The 17,534-nt window shown below is 42.4% G+C and overlaps 1 protein-coding gene across 1 annotated transcript in view; it reads left to right on the top strand.

Moving 5' to 3' along the window:
- The window catches only part of LOC135214507 (gastrula zinc finger protein XlCGF17.1-like), a 114,092-nt gene extending 97,715 nt beyond the window's left edge, over positions 1–16,377 (top strand). The window contains exon 3 of the mRNA XM_064248876.1: positions 13,601–16,377. Within this exon, the coding sequence (XP_064104946.1) occupies positions 13,679–14,737 (1,059 nt within the window). The 5' untranslated portion in view covers positions 13,601–13,678 and the 3' untranslated portion in view covers positions 14,738–16,377. The remainder of the gene's footprint in view (positions 1–13,600) is intronic.
- The last annotated feature ends 1,157 nt before the right edge of the window (positions 16,378–17,534 follow it).

Here is a 17,534-nt window from a genome sequence, read left to right as displayed (position 1 = left end):
AGCTATTCCAAGTTAATTGGAAAAGTATTCTAAACCTAGTTCCACCCCCACCGGAATGGGGGCAGTAGTGATAAAATAGAGAATAATGGAAAACAGAGCGGGGGAAACAGCAGTACTAAAAACTTCTGGTGTGTAATAACCTGGCGAGAGTGATGATAGATCACACTTTGACCGGCAAACACAGAGCCGGGGAAGTACCCACAGAGATTACATAATCTTCTACTCCTTGACCCCCTCCAACTAATCCCACGGGAATGGTGCTCGACGCTCTAGCTGCCGTTTCCCGGAAGGGTTACTAGAACAGCGAGCTAACGAAACACCACCGGAAACAATCCAGACCGGAAGGAAGAGCACGGAAGGGGAAGGGTAACTAGTAAAATTACAAAAAGGGGGTTACTAACAGAGATTACATAATCTACAACTCCTTAACCTCCTCCGATTAATCCCCCGGGAATAGTGCTCAACGCTATAGCTGCCGTTCCCCGGAAGGGTTACTAGAACAGCGAGCTAATGAAACACCACCAGAAACAATCTGGGCCGGAAGGAAGAGCACGGAGGGGGAAGGGTAACTAGTAATCGCCTGGCAACAGCGACCGGTCAGGTGATTATCACCTTCCGAGAAGCCGTGGAAAAAACCTACAACTAAAGGGGGCAGAAGACGGCAGGGCAACTGACACCCTAAAGGAGGTACTAGCCGAGGTTATACTAAACCAAAATATTGAAACAGGAATTATTGTAAGTACCGACGAATAAGAACAATCCATCTACTAGCCTAGCCTAACCCTCCAAAATCAGATATACCGATCTGGTCGGGTGGCTTAGGACGGCGCCTACTGAAACATCGCGAAAGAGGAAACTTAGAACCTAAACTAACCCTCCAAAATCTAATATATCGACCTGGTCAGGAAAGATGGGTCTAGCACCTACATTCTGTGACAAGAGAAATTCTCTAGTAAAGGATCACCTTCCAAAACTAAATTATTAGTCTGGTCAGGATCACCTGAACTAAAACCAACTAAGGTAGAGAGAAAAAACTCTTAACTGCCTAGCCTAACTTCCAAAATCTAACCTAGATCTGGTCAGGTAGGCTAGGAATGGTAACAATGCAGCCAAGGATAGATAAATATTTGTGTAGGGCTCCCAACCTCATCAATATAATAGCAAATAATATTGTAACAAACTAAAAAACAAAAAAATCATCTACATAAAATGCATGAGCACCGCGAAATAATGAGAGTTCTTTATTTTTCAAGTACTAATATGCGTAACACTAGGCTAGCCTAGGTCGCCTCAACACAATACTCGTGCATGTAGTAGAATGAAATATTATTGCACTTTTGTGAGGGAACCAAATTGCTCCTGAAGGCCTTGAAAAGAGAGAGAGGGAAATCTCTATCAGGAGCGAAATGGTAAAATTCCACGGTAACAGTAACGTATACTGTAATGATCAAAAGGGATAATGATTCATCGTAATAAAAAAGTTGAGGAGACTAAATACGCGAACAACAATGCATTTAAATGGCCGCCCCGAGAGACGATACTCTCGGCTCCCAAGTAATATTACAATAATTAACACCACATAAAATGCACCATTGCCCAAATGCATTTAAAGTCAGCAAAATAATACTCAACTTAGATGAAGATGCTTCTTGAAGTTCAGAAGACATGATAAATCCAAAAATCACCGAAAAAACAATATCGCAACAAAAACACGACTACGTGTCAATGAGCGCTATGAAGGAATGAAGATCTTGGCAGAAGAAGCAGGGACGAGCGGAGGGTGGCCGTTGTAACGGCCCCTCTCTGGTGAGGGATTTTGAGAGAGGAGAGACCTAATTGGCTGGAGGTCTGTGGTAGTGGCATCCACTCACCCCTGTTATTATACCGACACCTATGAAGGTGATCGATCCAGAGGTAGTAACTCTGGCATTCCATATGGCTTTTTTCTCTGGTATATTTAGCAATTATTTATACCTTGAAATGAGTGCTATAAGGGACATTTCACTGGGTGACACAGGCCAATCCCAGAAAATAAAATAACACCATGAATTTTTCGGAACAGTGGCGAACAAGAACGAACTTGAAAAAACATCCCCTGACAAAATGGAGCGTAGTTACAAAGGCTGCCTTAATTTGTATCTTATTTATGTACAAAAATGAAAATACCTTTACGTTATATATTTTCATACACATTTTAAACATAAAAGCATAAACATTTAAAAAATCGACACATCGATCGCCAAATTTGCACTCTTTTTAACTCTATATTTTCAGAAGAGCGGCAGACGGCGGCATACAAGAACGAACATGAAAAAACATCGTAGTCAATAACTTGAAGGGCAGTTTCAAAAGCTGCCTTTTTATCATATTTCTGCACAGAAATAAAAATACCTTACACAATACATTTTCATACACATTTTAAACAAAAGCATGTACATTTATAAATCTTCACATCCATAGCTAAATTTGCACTTATGTAACTCGATATTTTCGGCATAGAACAGCGTCAGAGACATATATTTTACCCTAATACTTACGTAATAACTCTCCATAAAATTTGTTAATATAATTTGCATAACCTTTATGGTCTGAACGGCATTTCTACAAATGTATGAACTCGTTAGACAACGGCGCTAGCGGCGCTGTTAACTGAAAATTGTGCTGTAAAAGTACCTTTAAAATGCCGTATTTTTTAAATGAATATTTTTGACGACAGCTGTAAAACCGATTCGCCGTTGAGCGATTGCGCCGTTAACCTGCTGGCCGCCTGTAAAATTTATTATTTTGATACTTACCTACTGTTAAAGTAGACCCACCCAACCTCCCCACAACTTAGTGGGCTGTCAAGGAGAATTCTGACGAGCAAAAACATTCGAAACACACCTGGTGGAGAACAGGTAAACAAAACAGTCATCTGGGCAGCCATTCGATATTTTGTTTGAATGCCGACTCGCCTAATTGGCGCAGAGATGTAGCTAACTTTAACATTTTATTATGAAAATTTATATAATTGTTCTTGATGTCTGTGCCAGATTGATTCTTTTATGGCATGAGTTTTGTTTTTTATAAGAATATTTGATATGCATTATCATTGAAAGCAGGTTGTAAATGAGCTAGGATTATTTTGTACTTGCTAAAGACCTGGGTACATCCTACCATTCCGTGAGATGATATAGATTTTGTGATCATATGAACGAAAGTGGCTTAGGTCATGGCTTCCTCTCGTTCCAGCAGTATCACTTTGTATCAGAAGTTTTGCCCATAGTTGGTTCATCTTGAGAGCTTCTTTTCTTGGATGAAACTGAATATCCATCGACATAAAACTGACTATTTCAAAGCTGTACAGTGGACTCCCACCTGTTTGCAGTTTACAGTTGTAGCTTCACTGTTCTACTGATTTTCCTGTGGAACTTATCACCAAGTTATTTGAAGAAAATTTGTCTATTCACTGTATTTTCTATAGAGAAATATACACTAATTACTCTATTTTCATACTTTTGTAAAGAAATGCATTTTTTTGTGATAAAACTATTGCAATATGTAGTCAGTTTTAAGTGTTTTTATCTTTTTTGTATGGGGTCTTTGGTGTTTTGTCTTTGGTGTTTTTAGAGGGTTATCAAGTATTCATGGAATATAGTAAATCACAGGGGATTGTGGTGCCTATTCTCCAAGAATCATGTGTCGACTCTATATTCAACATCCTTAGAGAATGGAAGCTGAAAACTCAGTTTTCCCTTTAATCAAATAACAAAATGAAAATTTGGGGGATGAACTTATCAAAGTCACACTTGATTGATCTTTAATTGTAGATTCTCCCATAGAAGTCAAGGGGAAGCCAGAATATGTATTGATAGTAAAATATATTTGCCAACCCACAAAGAGTGACGAAGACCAACCATCTTGAATTTTCATATGGAATGTGGAAAGAAGAAGAGTATTAGAGAAAAATATATACCACTGCCTAATGTAAAAGCTGATGATTCTCACATATTACTTTCGTCTAGTAGAAAAGTATTTCGTGAGAAATCATCTCGTAATATTGATGGAAAAATTACCAAAATATGGATTTTTTATAGCAAACTAACATGGTGGGGGAAACGAGTAAATTTTGTAGAATGTCAAAGTACGTTTTCTCGCTTGAGTCATCACCTTCAAAGCCACATGAGAATCCATACTGGAGAGAGACCATACACATTCAGTCCCAGGCTTACAATGTTCTGAGGTTAAGAAGCTTTTAAACTATATTCATCAGAAATTGTTTCCTGGTTTACGATGCCGATCTGATGGAAGAAGTATGGTTACAAAATGGCAGAATAATAAAAATGTTGAGTTTTTTAATGAAAAACTCGACCAAAATGCAGTTTATATCGTTTTCAATACTCATAAAACATTAAAAGTAAGGTTTTCTTAGGATTTGCGACGATGTTTTGGCTTACAACACAGTGTGGGAAAGGAACCGCCATTGTAAACCGGGGACTGCCAGTACAGTACTTACATTGAATGCCTTAGTACTTTTACTCACTTGAAGCATCTCAGCACTGGCATGAGAATTCCTACTGCAGAGAAACCAATCACTTGCCCTTTATGTCCACATAATTTTTCCTCATTCTCAGTCTCAAAATACAGAACAGAAATCATACTGGAGAGAAGCCATTCACTTGTTCTGAATATCCCAAAGTTTTAAATTACACATGAAATTCATGCTGGAGAGAGGACTTTCTCTTGCACTTAATGCCAAAAATTTAATTATGGGTTCGACACCTGTGTTCGCAGGTGAAAAGGATCCTGCTACTCACTTTTCTAGTATAAATAGGTTCTAAATATACCAGAGAAAAAAGCTAGCATGGTATGCTGAGGTTACTACCCTCGCGCAAGCACCCTATGGGTGTCGTGTATCAGGTACAAGGCGAGTGGAAGCCACTACTCACAGGTCTTCTGCCAATTAGAGGTTTCCTTTCCAAAATCCCCTTCATGGGGAGAGCCGACTCAACAGCTACTATCCTCCTCACTACTACAGTCAGTACCCAACCCGAGCGCCATCTGCAATCCTGTTTTAGAACTGGTGGACCAGTGACACGCTTTCTCTTGCTCGTATATTTTGGTGAATTTTGTGCTTAATTTGAGATGGCCGCTGCAGATGTTGCTCCTGCATCGAAGTTGAGTACCCCAATTTACATTTTTCGTAACTTATAAGGTTGCGGGACTTCCGAAAGTAGCCGTCGGCCCCGTACAAAGAATTGCGGCGAAGACGTCGTACCCCCGCCATTTCATAATCATGAGCAAGAACACGTGCGAATTAGGTACACAATTTAGTTGAACTAAAAATGAATCAGCAGCATAATTTTGCATTAAAGGTAACTAATCCACGAGTTCACTTGTATTATTAAGATATTTCGTCGTAGAAGTGCCGATCACGCTCATGACATACCCTGGGGTAAGTCTAGGGGCTAGGCAGGGGAACGTAAAGTAATTTGCTCACCCCCCCCCCCCAAGCTCGAGTGCGTTTGAGCTCATCTCGACATAATATTAGAATATCATGTTTGATACACTATCAACAGTCGCTTAGTGGGAGAGAGAGAGAGAGAGAGAGTTTTGGAAAAAACTTTCTCCCTTCCTAATGTATATTAGCATGAATTATTCTGTCAATACATATAGCTAAAATATCTCAGTTAATTCACTGTAAAGGTGGAAGAGTTACCACCCTCTATCTCTTTTACATTATGGGATCTATCCTCCTGGCCAGTCTGAATTGAATATATTCGAGTTAGTAGGTTTAGTTGAAGATACTGTCCACATAATGATATCCTAGAGGAGAGTTAGCCTAACTTCCCGAATCACTAACGAGATCGGTTAGTCGGCTAGATCCATATCGGGTATTTTCCCAAAGTGTATATAGCCTGGTAACTCTTCCATAGCCTCGTTTCAAAATGTATATTTATATATTTATTATTGTCATTGTGTAATTTGTATCACTGTGTCGTATAAGGTCTAGTGATCATTCGCCTTGGCCTAGCCTCCCTCGTTTTAACCTTTAGTAGTAGGCTACGCTTCCCGATCGAGGGCCACCTTAACCGGTTGCTGTACCAACCACGACGGGCCATTAGGCCCAGTCACACTACCACCCCTGCAGTGGTAGCCTACACAACCGTCGATAGGTGGCCACCTCGGATTGGTTAGGTAGCCGGGCGATCACAACCGACCACCCTCCAACACATACCCACCCCACCCCTCACCCCCCACCCCACCCCACCCCCACCCCCCCACCCCACCCTCCACCCCCCACCCCCCTACCCACTACTAGGTTCGGTTCAGCCGAATTGTTACAATTCGCGGTACTAGTACTCTTAGTAAGGAATGGTCGCTGGAGCTTTTATATAAGTGGAAGGATGGGTTGAGAGTGGGGAGGAGATGGGTACTACAGTTCCCAGCTTATAGTCCCCTGGCTCTGCTGGACGACGGACGTACTTCGGGTCGCATATCGTAACTCCGCCACTTCGTTGTCTCTTTCTCCGCCCCCCCCCCCCCCCCCAGCCGTGGAAAGAGGGTGGGAATCTTGCCCCCACCCTCCTACCCTCAATAGAGGTAGACAGTGTCAGAGATGGAATAAATTTTCCCCCTGATCTGCCACCTCGGCTCGTTTGGCGATCAGTGGCAAGGGCAAGGAGAAAGGAGACCGCAAGTGAGCTAAACTTTGGGGGAACGTACAGTGAACAGCTCCGGACCCTTGCGGTGCTGACGGACAATGACTCACCCTCACATCCGCCACCGTCGTGTTGAGTTGAACCTGCCATAGCTCAGTTCCCAATCCTTGGAGAACATGTAGACGCCTACGTTAACACGTAGCCTTCTGGTTCAGCCAGCCATGTAGAGTTCAGCCAGCCATGTAGAGTTAAGGCCCGTCCTCCTCCCAGGTCCGGCGGGTATCAGGTCTCAAATACTAAGCTTACATCGATTCCTGGAGCGAGATCGAGAGCAGGCAGTTAAAGATTAAAGACATGAATTGAAGTTATTCAGTGAATTGACCTAAACTAAATTAGCTAATAAGGATATGTTGATGAGTAAAACTTGAACATTGTCTAGTTTAAGTTGCATGCCCTCGCCGGAGGTGCTCCGGCCCTCCCTGAGGCTGAGACTCATTAACAATTACTATTACAGAAGGTGCACTGCCAGTCACCGGGATGCTCCGCCTCCTTTGGCGAGACCGTAGGGCACGAGGTGTGTCGGTGACACGCTAACTGCTCATTGCCCTTCGTAGCTGAGAAGGGGCAGCCTCCTTACATGTTTTGGCACCCGGAGGCGTGTACCATCTGTTACGAGATGGTGATGCTCCTCTTGGATGAGAAGGTAAGTACCGTAATCCCCTCTCTCTCTCTCTTCTCATGATGAAAAAAGATGTGATAAACCATGTAAAAAAATTGTTTATTAACTAGTTCCCTCTGTCGGGAAGGTTAATTCCCCCCTTTTCTCCCCGACAGATGGCCGAAGAAGCCCGCCAAAACGTGAGGACGGACCTGAGGCGCTGGGTTTCCGGGTACGGAAGGAACGCACCATCAGGTCAACCCTACATCCTGGACGCCAGCCTGGGAGCCGTGCTGTTCAAGGGGTCCCCATTGGCTTCCGTACAACCTCATCTGGCGGTCTCCATCATTGATGCCATCCGGGCAGAGACGGCACCCCTGCCGGAGGACCAAGAGGGTTTGATGGCAGACATGGCAGCCATCAATATCCACATAGAGCCTATGGCCCTGGAGGAGTTAAGTGGCGAGGTAAGTGAGGCAAGTAGTCTCCTTAGCCCTACTCCTTCTTCCTCTTCTTTCCGGGGCTTCTCCAAGCCCACCCTTACTTGGGACGGCTCACGGTCAGTTCGACCCAAGGAAAAATCTGTTAGACCGAAATCCCTGCCTAAGGGATCAAAGCCGACTCCGTCAGCGGCGACTGAGTCATCTCCGGCCCCACGGCTGTCGACGTCACATGACAAGTCGCCTGCTGCCCAAGAAGGGATCGAGATCAAAGTCCGCCAAACCCAAGGCGACGGAGTGCGGCGTAGACCATGAATTGCTCGCTAACCTTCTCTTGTCGAGGGTTAGGGAGCAGCAGATGAGAGGTTTGAGTCGTTGCGACGCGCCTCCAGACCTGAAATCTCCGGCCAGTCAGTTTCTGACATGGTGGCCGAGCAGATCCAACCGCTACAGCAGATGATGACCGGATTTCTCCACCCCGGATCTCCGGTGCTGGCAATGGCGGTGCCGGATGCCTCCAAGCTCCCCCCCTTCCATAAGAATAACCCATGGATGGGAAATTAACCATTGAAGGGTGTGGGACCCGGCCTCTGGAGGACTTCAATTTTTTCCCAAAAGGCCTCCAGTTCCCCTTCCCCGGGTTTGTCAGACTAGCAGAGCACGCGCTATTAAGTGTTGACAAGGTCCCAAAAGAAACGGTGATCTTCCCGAGGGAACAAGCCCAAGCTGTCTGGGCTCGTACCATGGCCGAATGGGAGTGCGTTAACACCAGGTTGACGCCTCACAAAGGCACTTACACCATGTTTGTGACCCCGGAGCTAGTTCTGTCGCCCTGCACCGGCAAGGTGGCGGAGCTAACTCTGCAAGCCTTAGCCGAGGATAAATCTATCCCGGCCTTAAGGGAAACAGAGGCTACCTCCCTTCTCCTCCCGGCAGGTAGGGAGTTCTGGCATGAAGCCCCGGCCACGTTTATGGCAGGTAGACTGGACGCGGACTCTTCCTCCACCTTATTCTCCGACAAACTACCCAAACTGCCGGAGAATCTGATTAAGGCTGAATTCGAGGCAAGGTCGAGACTGGCAAGGTCTATCAACTCCGTCACTTCAATGGAGTTGGTAGCCACCACATACAGGGACAAACAACTATTCCAGGTCGTGACGAAAAGTCTATTACAGACTTTTCAGTCAGACCTGTATGACTTTGGTTCAGCAAGGCAAACTTGCAGGAAATACGTCCTAGCGGAAGCTTCCATTAGGCATGAGCCCAATAGATTGATAAAAGCATCAATCTGGGGTGAGAACAGCTTCCCTCAGACAGAAGTGGATAATGTCTTGCGGGAAGCCGCCAGAGCCAACCAGAGCCTCCGGGTCAGGTGGGGACTTCCTTCTAAATGGAAGTTTGAAGCTCCCGGCCAGTAAGCCAGAGCAAGAAAAAAGCCGAGGAGGTACAACCCCTATAAGCCCTCTCGACCCCAGACGCTTGTTCAGGCATTCCCAATATCACAAGTTGGGAAGCCTTCAACATCTAAGGCCCAGCCACAGCAGCAGTTCGTCTTGCTACAGACTCCGCCTGCTCAGCAACCCTCAACCTCTACAGCCATCACAACCTCCTCCGCCTTTAACCCCGCCTATGAAGCTAGGGAATCTTTTTGTAGCTACCATAGGCATGCGGGTAGCAGCAGAGCCAGAGGTAGCTCCCGGCTACGAAGTGGCTCAAGGGGTAGAGGTTTCTGAGGAGGCCGAGGGTACAAACCTGCAGCCAACCAGTGAAGGCCCACAGGTAGGAGGGAGATTATTTCTCTACCAAGACCGCCGGACTTTCAGTCCATGGGCCCACAGTATAATCTCCAAGGGCCTGGGATGGAAATGGAAGAAAGGGCCCCCACCACCTATAAACTTCTTCCAAATCCCAACAACGGACCTGATAGAATACACCAAAGATCTCCTACAAAAGAAGGCCATAAAGAGAGTAAGGGGACTAAAATTTCAAGGATGTCTGTTCACAGTTCCAAAGAAGGAATTAGACAAGAGAAGAGTGATTCTAGACTTGTCAAAGCTCAGTTCATACATTCTTTGCTACAAGTTCCGTATGCTGACAGTCTCGCAGGTGCGGACCTTACTTCCAGGTGGGGCCGTCACCACCTCTATAGATCTTACAGACGCTTACTATCATGTTCCGATAGCAAGCAACTTCTCCCTGTACCTAGGCTTCAGGCTAGGGAAGAAAGCTTACTCATTCAGGGTGATGCCATTCGGACTCAACATTGCGCCCAGGATATTCACCAAGCTAGGAGAGACTATAATCTAAGAACTAAGAGCCAAGGGGATCATGTTGGTAGCCTATCTACATGACTGACTCATCTGGGCAGCCAGTGTCGAGGAATGCCGCAGGTCGACAGCCAGAGTAATAGAACTCCTGGAGTTTCTGGGCTTCCAGATAAACAGAGAGAAATCACGGCTGGAACCGGCTTCCCACTTTCAATAGTTGGGAATCCAATGGGACCTAATAAAACACAGGCTATCCCTTCCACCCAGGAAGGCCAAGCTGATAGCGGCAGCTACAAAACAGTTCCTCAGGAACAAGAGGGCCTCTCGTCATACCCAAGAGAGAATCCTCGGTTTGCTTCAATTTGCATCAGTAACAGACGTCCTACTAAGAACCAGATTGAAGGATATCAATTGAGTCTGGAGTAAGAGAGCCAACATCAATCTCAGAGACAAAGTTTCAGTGATTCCACCCATTCTAGCAAAGAGGCTTCACCCATGGACGAAGCACAGGAACCTGTCCAAGGCAGTACCACTGCAATTCCCCCCGCCATCTTTGAAAATTCATACAGACGCGTCACTGAGTGGGTGGGGAGATACTCGCAGTTCAAGAAGACTCAAGGAATATGGTCAGAGACGTTCCGTCAGTTCCACATCAATGTGCTAGAAGCTATGGCAGTTTTCTTAACCTTAAAGCGACTAACTCCGGCCAGGAACAGCCATGTGAGGATAGTCTCGGACAGCCTAGTGGTGGTGCACTGCATAAACAGAGGAGGTTTCAGGTCAAGCAAACTGAATCACGTACTGATTGCAATATTTTTGTCAGCAACCCATCTGGCAAGAGTCAAGAACGTGATAGCGGACGCACTCTCCAGGACTACTCCACTAGAATCAGAGTTGTCCCTGGACAATATCTCATTCCATTGGATTTGCAACCAAATCCCGGACCTCCAAGTGGACTTATTCGCCACAGAATCCAACCACAAACTGCCTTGTTACGTGGCACCCAACCTGGACCCTCTAGCCTATGCCACAGATGCGATGTCCATAGATTGGAACAACTGGCAGAAGATTTACCTATTTCCTCCGGTGAATCTTCTGATGAAAGTCTTGCACAAGCTACGATCCTTCACAGGACAAGTAGCATTAGTGGCACCCAACTGGCTGAAAAGCAACTGGTTTCCGCTTCTTCTAGAACTGAAGCTCCGACCCAAACGGATCCCTCGCCCGAAGCTAACACAGATAGTACAAACTCAGACTGTGTCAGCTTCCTCAAGAATTCTGAATGCCCTAACTTTATGGACTTTATGAAGTTTGTAGCCCAAAAAGGCGCGAGTGTCGATTCATGTAACATTGCATTTGTAGAATCAGATAAAAGAGATTCAACTCTCAGGCAATATGATTCGGCTGTCAAAAAGTTGGCCAAATTCCTGAAGGAATCAGAAGCCCACAAGATGACCACTAATCTGGAAATTTCATTCTTCAGAACCTTGTTCGAGAAGGGCCTAGCCGCCATTACTATTGCAACAATCAAATCAGCCTTGAAGAAAATTTTTCAGATCAGCTTTGATATTAACTTATCAGATACATACTTTTCCTCTATTCTGAGAGCATGCCGCCTAAGACCAACCGACCACCCCCATATGGTGGTTCTTGAATGATGTACTTAAACTGGCCTCAGACACTAACGATGAAACATGCTCATATATAACTTTTTTAAGGAAAACTTTATTCCTAATGGCTATGGCCTCAGGTGCTAGAATATCTGAACTTTCGGCTCTCGCGCAAAATCCAGACTACATAGAATTCCTCCTGTCAGGGGAAGTACTACTATCCCCAGACCGGAGCTTCTTGGCTAAGAATGAGGACTCACAAAATAGATGTCGTTCCATGGAAAATCATCTAGCCAGAACCTCCACAACATCATCAGGTCCTCTTTTCATTAGAGAAAAAGGCGGCCCTATTTCTCTTAAAGGTATTAGACAGCAAATACTATACTTTATCAAACAGGCCAACCCAGGTTCAGTCCCACATGTCCATGATATCCAAGCAGTGGCTACCTCTATTAATTACTTTCAAAATATGAATTTTGAGGATCTGAAGAAATATACGGGTTGGAAATCTCCAGTAGTTTTTAAGCGCCACTACTTAAAGAATTTAGAAGCCCTTAGATTCCCAGCAGTAGCTGCAGGGAGCATAGTCTCTCCCGAATTATAAATCTTGTCATTCTCCTTACCCCTTCCTCCTTCCTAAAACTCTCTCCTTCCTACCTGCCTCACTCGTACTCCCCACTATACCTCTCTCCTCTGGGTTGGGAGGGCCCGGGCGTCATCCTGCCACCGAAGATTGTACATAGATTAATTTGTCCACAATTATGTTATGGACCGCACTGTACATATACTGGGAATGTAATATTGCCTGAGATATCTGGTCATTTGTATAATATCTTCATGTTATTACTAGCTCTAAGTCATAGCTTAAGTCTTAGTATAAGTAGTAAGTAAGTAAAATAAAAAATTTAAATGGACCTAGTGTAAATATTAAGTAAATAAATTTAAGTTGGAATGAACCTTAGGTTTCATTAACTCCTTCCTTACAATAATATGTAGTATTTATGAGGCTTGGTTAGGCATTCTCCAGTAACTTTTCACCGGCGAACACAGGTTGAACCCAGAAAAGGGATTTTGACGAAGGAAAAATCTATTTCTGGGGGAAGACTGTGTCGCCCGTTGAACCCAGCCCCCTTTTCAATTGGATTCCCCATCCCTATTCCAATCCAGTCCCAAAACCGGGTCTAAAAACCAGGATTGCAGATGGCGCTCGGGTCGGGTAGTAGCAGTAATAGCGGCGGCGAGAGGAAGGTGTGGCCGGTAGAACGGCCCATCCCATGAGAGGGATTTTGGAGAGGAAACCTCTAATTGGCAGAAGACCTGTGAGTAGTGGCTTCCACTCGCCTTGTACTTTATTCACGACACCCATAGGCTGCTCGCGCGAGGGTAGTAACCTCAGCATACCATGCTAGCTTTTTTCTCTGGTATATTTAGAACCTATTTATACTAGAAAAGTGAGTAGCAGGATCCTTTTCACCGGGCGACACAGGTCTTCCCCCAGAAATAGATTTTTCCTTCGTCAAAATCCCTTCATCATCCCTCTCCCCTCAAAATACTTCTGAGAACCCATACTGGAGAAAAGAACCCATACTTCTAGCTGAAGGAGCTTTTTTAATGAAAAGTATCCTTTTCTACCTCAAAATGCACATGTAGTTTGTATAGAAAAAAAAGCCATTCTTCTGTAAATTGATTAGTAATACTCCCAATTCATGAAATAAGGATGCTATTCATTTGATTGTAAAAATTTAAATAAGTCGGGGATTTGTGGTAAAGCCAGAAGCTGCTTGTTTAATTGTCGATCAACTTTGGCTTGAATAAATGTGTTGCTTATATGCAGCATCCAAGGATGCTGTTTTATTTCTTTTGAGACAAATTGTCTCTACATGATCATGCTTTATGATATTTGTTTTCCCTGAGGATGCTTATTTTAAAGTTATGAACGGTGCTATCCAGAACATGCCTTTTTCAGATGTTTATTTTATTTCAGAGTGCATACTATTCCAAACAGAGGAAAATCTCTTCAGATCCTAAATAGGATTGAGTATTGCACCAAGAACATCCTGTGATGATGGAAGCTGAAAAATCATCATCATTGCTGTTCATCAAAGAAGAGGAGGAGACTTTGGAGGAGGGTCTAACTGAAAACACAGGGGAAGGCTCTTCATTTGCAGACCCCTTCTTAGAAGTCAAGGCAGAACCAGAATTTTTTGACAATGGTGAATTTGATGTGAACTGTTCATCCCAGTCTATTAAGTATGAAGACAGTTCTCCAAGCTGTGATGACCAAAGTGGAAAGAAGATCTGTATTGCAGAAGAAAATAGATGTGTGGGTAAAAGAGATGCATCTCCAAAGAGAAGCAACACAGCAGGGAAGCAAATAACTTGTGCTGAATGCCAAAGGACATTTTCACAGATGTGCAACCTGAAATCACACATGAGAACTCATACTGGAGAGAAACCACATACTTGTTCTACATGTCAAAGAAGTTTTTCTCAATCAAGTGATCTCGCAAAACACACGAGAACTCATACAGGAGTGAAACCATATACTTGTTCTATATGTCAAAGAAGTTTTTCTCAATTAAATAATTTGAAAAATCACATGAAAATTCATACGCGAGAGAAACCATATACTTGCTCTGTATGTCAAAGAAGTTTTTCTCAATCAAATTATTTCAAAGTACACATGAGAACTCATACAGGAGAGAAACCGTATACTTGCTCAACATGTCAAAGAAGTTTTTCTCAATTAACTAACTTTAGAATTCATATGAGAACTCATACGGGAGAAAAACCATATACTTGCTCTATATGTCAAAAAAGTTTTTCTCATCAAAGTCATCTCAAACTACACATGAGAACTCATACAGGAGAGAAACCATATACTTGCTCCATATGTCCAAAAAGTTTTTCTGATTCAAGTCATCTCACAAAACACATGAGAACTCATACTGGAGAGAAACCGTATACTTGCTCTATATGTCAAAGACGTTTTTCTGATTCAAGTTCTCTCACAAAACACATGAGAACTCATACAGGAGAGAAACCATATTCTTGTTCTATATGTCAAAAAAGTTTTACGCAATCAAGTGGTCTCAGATATCACATGACAATGCATACATGAGAAAAACCATATACTTGCTCTACATGTCTAAGAAGTCTTTTGCTTCAAGTGTTCTTACAAAACATGAAAACTCATACAGAAGAAAAACCATGTAGTACCTCCATATGTCAAAGAAGTTCTCCTTTTCAAAGTAGTCTCAAAAGACACATGAGAACTACAGGAGAGAAACCATTCACTTGCTCATTATGTCAAAGAAGTTTTTCTCAACCAAGTCATCTCAAAAGACACGAGAATTCGCACTAGACAGAAACTGTATTACCTGATCTCTGTCCCATTAGTTTTTATTACATGCTTTTATTTAACTAGACTTCTGCGTCTGTCTGTCTTCAAATCTTGCAACTCAATTTTTGACCTGTTCCCTACATTGACCTCACCCAGTATCTCAGGATTTGTATGAAACTGGATTTTCACAACTTCTATATAACCCTCCCCTCTTCCTTTCAAAGCACATGATCAAGTGTTAATTTAGCTGTGTCCTCCCCCTCTCCTTCCCACTTTCATTCCTTACCCCTTCCCCCATCCCCCCTCCCCCTTCCGGAGCATGCAGTCATGTTAATTTAGCTGTGTCCTCCTCCTCCTCCCTCCTCACTCTTCCCTCCTTCCCCCTCCCCCATAAATAGGTATCAATATCATTAACTACATAAATCAGTTACAATTACTTTCAAAACTTAAAAGTATAAAGTAAAATTATATTTTAAAAATTTAAACATGTTTTAATTAAAATATACCAAAAATAAAAGAATTTTTGGAAGCACACCAGGATTTTCTTGCAATTAATCACATCTACAAAAATAAAAGCGTGGGCCCAAAGGTGGAAGGAAACGCTACAAGAAATAAAAAATATATTTCTTGTAGCATTTCCTTCAGGTTTAGGCCCATGCTTTTGTTTTTTGGAGACACGATTCATTGGAAGAAAATCCTGGTGTGTTTCCAAAAATATTTTAAAATTTTTAGCGCATTTTAAAAGCATGTTTTAATGTTTTTTTTCGTAATTCTGAAATTCTCAAAAGACACACCGGAAGTTCATTGTAGAGAGAGGGCAGTCTCCAGTCCTAATGTCAAAAATATTGGAAAATTTCAAGTGTTTTGAGATGAATCATAAAAATTCATTATATGGGGGTCCCCCAATTAAATGTACTTGATACTAAAAAGGTTTTTATTATTCCTCTGCTCTCAAAAACACTATAGGAACCCATGTTGGAAAGAAGACATTTATGTCTCATGCATGGCAAAGGAGATATTTTGAATCAAGGTGTCTCAAAAGTTATGTGAAAACTCATACTAGAAAAAGTCATATAAGTAAAACCGTCTTAGTGTAAGTAAAAACATCAATGAAAATTAGATGCAGTTTTATTTGATTAATATTATGTTTGTGGTTTTAATATTGTACAAAGAATATAATACAGCATTAGTAAATCCTATTGCTTTGCAATAGCCCACTGGACACAGTGGACTGACTGTATTACTGTATTATTCTGCTTTAGGCTAACCAGTCAGAAGTGTTGCGACAGGGCATGTTTTGTAAGTGACTAAATTAAACCTCATTTTTTAGTGTATTTCAATGTATAAATTTGAGAAATATTGATAAAATATCAAAATACTTTATACATTAATGAAATCTTTCATTTGACCCCATTAAAACTTGAATAATATCTGAATGATGTTGTACACTACCAAAAGTTAAAATCAAGGGGAGAAAAAAAAAAAAAAACTAAATGGATATGCCAGAATATTCTGGCTCGCTCACCTTTAAAAAAGGTGTCGGTATAGTTTCTGGGGCGAGTGAAACCACTACCAGAGGCCCTTTGCCATTTAGGTTCATCCTTCTTCAAAATCTCTCAACTACTGATGAGCCGATCTAAGGCTCACTACCGCTACCGTTACGGCTAGCGCCCCTGACGTCATTCCTGCAGATAGCACCCAAGCTTGGGCCAAAAAGGGAGGGGAAAAAGAAGAGGTGGGATTTCACTGGGCAACACGGGCCCTTGCCCAGAAATAGATTTTTCCTTCGTCAAAATCCCTTTTCTGGGCTCCCTGTGTCGCTACGTGAAATAGTACCAGAGAATTGTCCATACAAGCTTGGAAAGAAGGAAACACACAATTACATAAAGGATAAAATAAAACAATTTTAAGGTCAATTGCTATAATCTAAACATAAGGTTAAAAAAATTGTAACAGTAAAGCAATTATGGTCTTAATGCTAAGAGGAACAGAACAATAGATATCAAATCTTAGCTGTAATCTACGAATATTCACTAAGTGTATTTTGATGTTATTTTTATGACTAAATACATTTTTATGATACAAAAATGATTTACCAATTTTCAAATATTAATATTGATTAATACTGTATTAAGTTTGATAAGATTAAATGATATTAAATAATAATTCTCTCTCTCTCTCTCTCTCTCTCTCTCTCTCTCTCTCTCTCTCTCTCTCTCTCTCTCTCTCTCTCTTCTCTCTCTCTCTCTCTCTTTCTGTTTTGTATGATAGATAAATTATTTACCTAATATGTAAGTGCTAATTTTCAAATATTTGTAGGACTAGATAATAATAATATAATAATAATAATAATTTCTGTTGTTACAATATTTATGCATTTCTATAGCAAGTTATTTTTTTAAAGAACGAACAGCATTTTCCCAGTCTTTTGCCTTTGAAGTTAAGGTGGGTGGGGGGCCGACCTGTCAGAATTGTCACATTACTTGGCAGAATGTGACCATGGGTCCAAATTGTGCCTGTTCATCACATTCTCTCTCTCTCTCTCTCTCTCTCTCTCATTCTTCTCTCTCTCTCT

The sequence above is a fragment of the Macrobrachium nipponense genome, chromosome 45 (genome assembly GCF_015104395.2).
Source record: "Macrobrachium nipponense isolate FS-2020 chromosome 45, ASM1510439v2, whole genome shotgun sequence".
In the NCBI taxonomy this organism is placed as follows: domain Eukaryota; kingdom Metazoa; phylum Arthropoda; class Malacostraca; order Decapoda; family Palaemonidae; genus Macrobrachium; species Macrobrachium nipponense.
The sequence above is the reverse complement of the archived record's forward strand: the minus strand, read 5'-3'. Positions and strand labels throughout refer to the sequence as shown.